Source organism: Lolium perenne, chromosome 4 (assembly GCF_019359855.2).
Source record: "Lolium perenne isolate Kyuss_39 chromosome 4, Kyuss_2.0, whole genome shotgun sequence".
Classification (NCBI taxonomy): domain Eukaryota; kingdom Viridiplantae; phylum Streptophyta; class Magnoliopsida; order Poales; family Poaceae; genus Lolium; species Lolium perenne.
The window spans coordinates 280374930-280379229 of record NC_067247.2 but is presented as its reverse complement, the minus strand read 5'-3'; the positions used below and the strand labels follow the sequence as shown (position 1 = coordinate 280379229).

At 49.6% G+C, this 4300-nt stretch overlaps 1 protein-coding gene across 1 annotated transcript; it reads left to right on the top strand.

The window, feature by feature from the left end:
- Positions 1 to 204: 204 nt before the first annotated feature.
- On the top strand, positions 205 to 1848 carry LOC127295541 (galactinol synthase 2). Its single transcript, XM_051325505.2, has 4 exons — positions 205 to 619; positions 706 to 1029; positions 1144 to 1278; positions 1370 to 1848. The coding sequence occupies exons 1-4, from the start codon at positions 302 to 304 to the stop codon at positions 1598 to 1600; spliced, it is 1008 nt and encodes a 335-aa protein (XP_051181465.1). The 5' UTR covers positions 205 to 301; the 3' UTR covers positions 1601 to 1848.
- Positions 1849 to 4300: the final 2452 nt, after the last annotated feature.

Sequence of the window (4300 nt, the reverse complement as noted above, 5' to 3'; positions counted from 1 at the left end):
CGTCGCTAATCTTTCTCCGCGCTTCTGGGGCCTTCGTGCTGGGACGCGCTCCCGAAACTGCCCTCGCCTCCGTCCAAGGCGCCCTGGCCGTCCGATCCGCTATGTTTCATCCTGTGTACGCCTCGGATCGCACAGACCATTCCTATACGGGGAAGGCCTGTCCGTCCTCCGTTTCCTTATTTATAGCCCCGCACCCCCATCGTGAAACCCCATCCAAAATCCCAAGCAATCAAGCGCTTAAACCACTCTCAACTTAGCCTCCGAATCCCCGACAAAGCACTCCCACACACCCGAGAACCAGATGGCTCCCGAGCTGGCCGGCAAGATGACCGCCGTGGCGGCGGCGAAGCCCGCGACGAAGGCGTTCGTGACGTTCCTGGCCGGCGACGGGGACTACTGGATGGGCGTGGTCGGGCTGGCCAAGGGCCTGCGCAAGGCGGGGTCGGCATACCCGCTGGTGGTGGCCGTGCTTCCCGACGTGCCCGAGTCCCACCGCCGCATCCTCGTCTCCCAGGGCTGCATCGTCCGCGAGATCGTTCCTGTGTACCCGCCCGAGAACCAGACCCAGTTCGCCATGGCATACTACGTCATTAACTACTCCAAGCTCCGCATCTGGGAGGTAAGACTTCCTTATCCAACACCTTCTCTTCTTGCTCGTCATCACTTGCAGAACTGTGTATGCTAATTTGTCCTTTATTTGGACAGTTTGTGGAGTACGAGAGGATGGTGTACCTGGACGCGGACATCCAGGTGTTCGACAACATCGACGAGCTGTTCGACCTGCCCAGGGGCAACTTCTACGCGGTGATGGACTGCTTCTGCGAGAAGACGTGGAGCCACACCCCGCAGTACCAGATCGGCTACTGCCAGCAGTGCCCCGACAGGGTGGCGTGGCCGGCCGCCGAGATGGGACCGCCGCCGGCGCTCTACTTCAATGCCGGCATGTTCGTGCACGAGCCCAGCATGGCCACAGCCAAGGCGCTCCTCGACACCCTCCGCGTGTCGCCGACCACTCCGTTCGCGGAGCAGGTAACTATAATAATTGAGCAAGTGGCCGGACGACGACCCCGTGCGTGCCGGCATAGATTTGGCGATCAGTAGTGATGTGGAAAGTGCTCACTGTAGTTGCTCCCTTATCTGCAGGACTTCCTCAACATGTTCTTCAGGGAGCAGTACAAGCCGATCCCGCTGGTCTACAACCTCGTGCTGGCCATGCTCTGGAGGCATCCGGAGAATGTTCAGCTCGAGAAGGTCAAGGCGGTGCACTACTGCGCAGCGGTACGTTGTTCTCCCTATCATCACCTCACGATGGTAAATTTTTCGTTTGATTTTTCGTCCTAACTGATGGATGATCTCTTCATGCTTCCAGGGATCGAAGCCGTGGAGGTTCACGGGCAAGGAGGCCAACATGGACAGGGAGGACATCAAGGTGCTCGTCAGGAACTGGTGGGAGATCTACAACGACGAGAGCCTCGACTTCAAGGGCCTGCCGGTCGACGCCGACGAGCTCGAGGCGGCCGCGAAGAAGCCTATCCGTGCGGCGCTGGCGGAGGCAGGCACTGTGACTGTCAAGTACATCACCGCACCGTCGGCCGCATAGTCGATCGTTAACTTTGTGAACATTTCCATTTTTTTTTGTTTGGATATTAGGGTGTCCAATTTGTGTCTATGTCTATTAATCTCTGAACTACTGCTCATTTGGAGTGTACGTAAGGTTTGATCGATCAAGTTTAGAACTCTAGAGATATGTGAATATCCTTGACATGTTGTCAAGTCTAGTAGAGAGTATTATCGTCATGTATGAAAGAACTACTATGTGTGAATTAGCAAGATGCAAAAATTATGCCATCCTTTTCGTGTGTCGGGTTAATGTTTGCTCGCGGCTGGTCTGCTTCAGCTCTCTGCCATGTGGCACATTAACGGGCCACAATTCATTTGGAGTAGTATGACGATTGGTGGCGACGTACGGCAGCGTGCTAGCTATGCATCGCCAAGCGGCAACATTGGGGTCCCTTGCACTCTGAAGCATTTTGTATTCTTGTTCGGATGTCTCGCTCGCCTCGACAGGCCGGGATGGGATGGTTCAGTCCATCTCAAAAAAGACTTTGGTACCACATGCCCTTCATTGGTCCGTGCACCCATCCGACCGAGAGTACAAGTACGAAGGGTTACACTGCTGCTGCACAAGCATCGGGTTGGCCTCTACTGTTCCTAGTTGTCCACACACCTATTTTAGCGGATCAGGGGCGGCGGTCCAAAACGGTGATCCAAGTCGTTCATTATGATTCGTCTGGGTCGATCCGGAGACAGATTTTTGTCAGCGCTGGCTAATTTGCCAATTTTTTGAGACATTTTCGTGCATACACACATAAATATGTAATTTGGCAACTAAAGAAAGTGGTAAACATGTGTCATTGCTTTTCAGGCATCTCCAACAGGCGGCAAGTTTCTCCTAAATGTGCAAAATGAGATAATATCATACAATATGTCCAAAAAATTGCAAGTTTTTTCCAAAGTGCAATCATTTATGCTATTGCCCTTCAAACATCGTAAGCTAGGATAATCTTTTGCTTCTTCTCAATCCAAGCCCTTTGCTTAGGGTTAGAGATGTTGTCCAAGTCGATTAGCATGCATGATGCGATCTCCTCGACCGTGACCTTGGCCGGCAACTACGATCCTAGACTTAGCATCAACATCCATGAGCCTAGCCTTGGCTTTGGCCTCGAGGAGCCGAGACTTTGCATTGGCCTCTCCCACCTCAAGAGCTCTCATATGGAGATCAACAGAGCTCTTCGCGGTAGCTTCTTTCTCTTTGTGTTGCCTCTCCTTCCTCTCGGCAATGGCCTTTTCTTTCTTGATCATCAACTCCCTCAAGCTATCTTGGAACGCCAACGAGAAAGCTTGGCGGTTGATGTCCGTCGTGGTGACCTTTTGCCATATAAGCCGGCTGACACGAGCACCATCGCCCGACGCGTCGGTTGTAGGGTCGCCGATGCAGGTGCCATCGCTGCCCTCCGTTCACCCAAGAATTGGTGTCAGAATGCAGTGGCAGCCATGGGTTAGCTTGGGTTTGTCAAAATTGTGGAGCCCAATCAAATAACCCCAAAATGTCACGGGCGTGCTAAAATATTGGTAAGCCCAGCACTGCGCAAAACCCTTGCTCAAGGAATAAGGTTCTTGTAAATCAATGTGTCCATTTAGGTGTGAATATTCCATGCGATCTTCAGGCGGATGAAATGGGGTTTGGTAGCAACAATGTACATACCTCCATGACCGGTTTAGGGCATGTACAATAGTGAGAGGACCATCATAGTAATATGTTGTTTTTTAGTCGTGTCTCTAGTAACCATGTATATGTTGGAGATATGCCCAAGAGGCAATAATAAAATGGTTATTATAATATATCTTTGTGTTCATGATAATGTTTACATACCATGCTATAATTGTATTAACCGAAACATTGATACATGTGTGTTATGTGAACAACAAGGAGTCCCTAGTAAGCCTCTTGTATAACTAGCTTGTTGATTAATAGATGATCATGGTTTCGTGATCATGAACATTGGATGTTATTAATAACAAGGTTATGTCATTATATGAATGATGTAATGGACACACCCAATTAAGCGTAGCATAAGATCACGTCATTAAGTTATTTGCTATAAGCTTTCGATACATAGTTACCTAGTCCTTTCGACCATGAGATCATGTAAATCACTTATACCGGAAAGGTACTTTGATTACATCAAACGCCACTGCGTAAATGGGTGGTTATAAAGGTGGGATTAAGTATCCAGAAAGTATGAGTTGAGGCATATGCATCAATAGTGGGATTTGTCCATCCCGATGACGGATAGATATACTCTGGGCCCTCTCGATGGAATGTCGTCTAATAGCTTGCAAGCATATGAATGGTTCATAAGAGACCACATACCACGGTACGAGTAAAGAGTACTTGTCATGAAACGAGGTTGAACGAGGTATAGAGATACCGATGATCAAACCCCGGACAAGTAAAATATCGCGTGACAAAGGGAATCGGTATCGTATGTAAATGGTTCAGTCGATCACTAAAGTCATCGTTGAATATGTGGGAGCCATTATGGATCTCCAGATCCCGCTATTGGTTATTGGTCGGAGAGAAGTCTCAACCATGTCTACATAGTTCGCGAACCGTAGGGTGACACACTTAAGGTTTGATGTCATTTAAGTAAATATGGAAATATGGAATGGAGTTTGAAGTTTTGTTCGGAGTCTCGGATGGGATCCAGGACATCACGAGGAGATCCGGAATGGTCCG

What these genes read in the sequence shown, in the direction of transcription:
- LOC127295541 (XM_051325505.2), top strand. Translation starts at nt 302, where the DNA reads ATGGCTCCCGAGCTGGCCGGCAAGATGACCGCCGTGGCGGCGGCGAAG. An exon ending in CCAAGCTCCGCATCTGGGAG is followed by an intron (nt 620 to 705) that starts GTAAGACTTCCT and finishes TTATTTGGACAG; the next exon opens with TTTGTGGAGTACGAGAGGAT. An exon ending in CGGTGCACTACTGCGCAGCG is followed by an intron (nt 1,279 to 1,369) that starts GTACGTTGTTCT and finishes TCATGCTTCCAG; the next exon opens with GGATCGAAGCCGTGGAGGTT.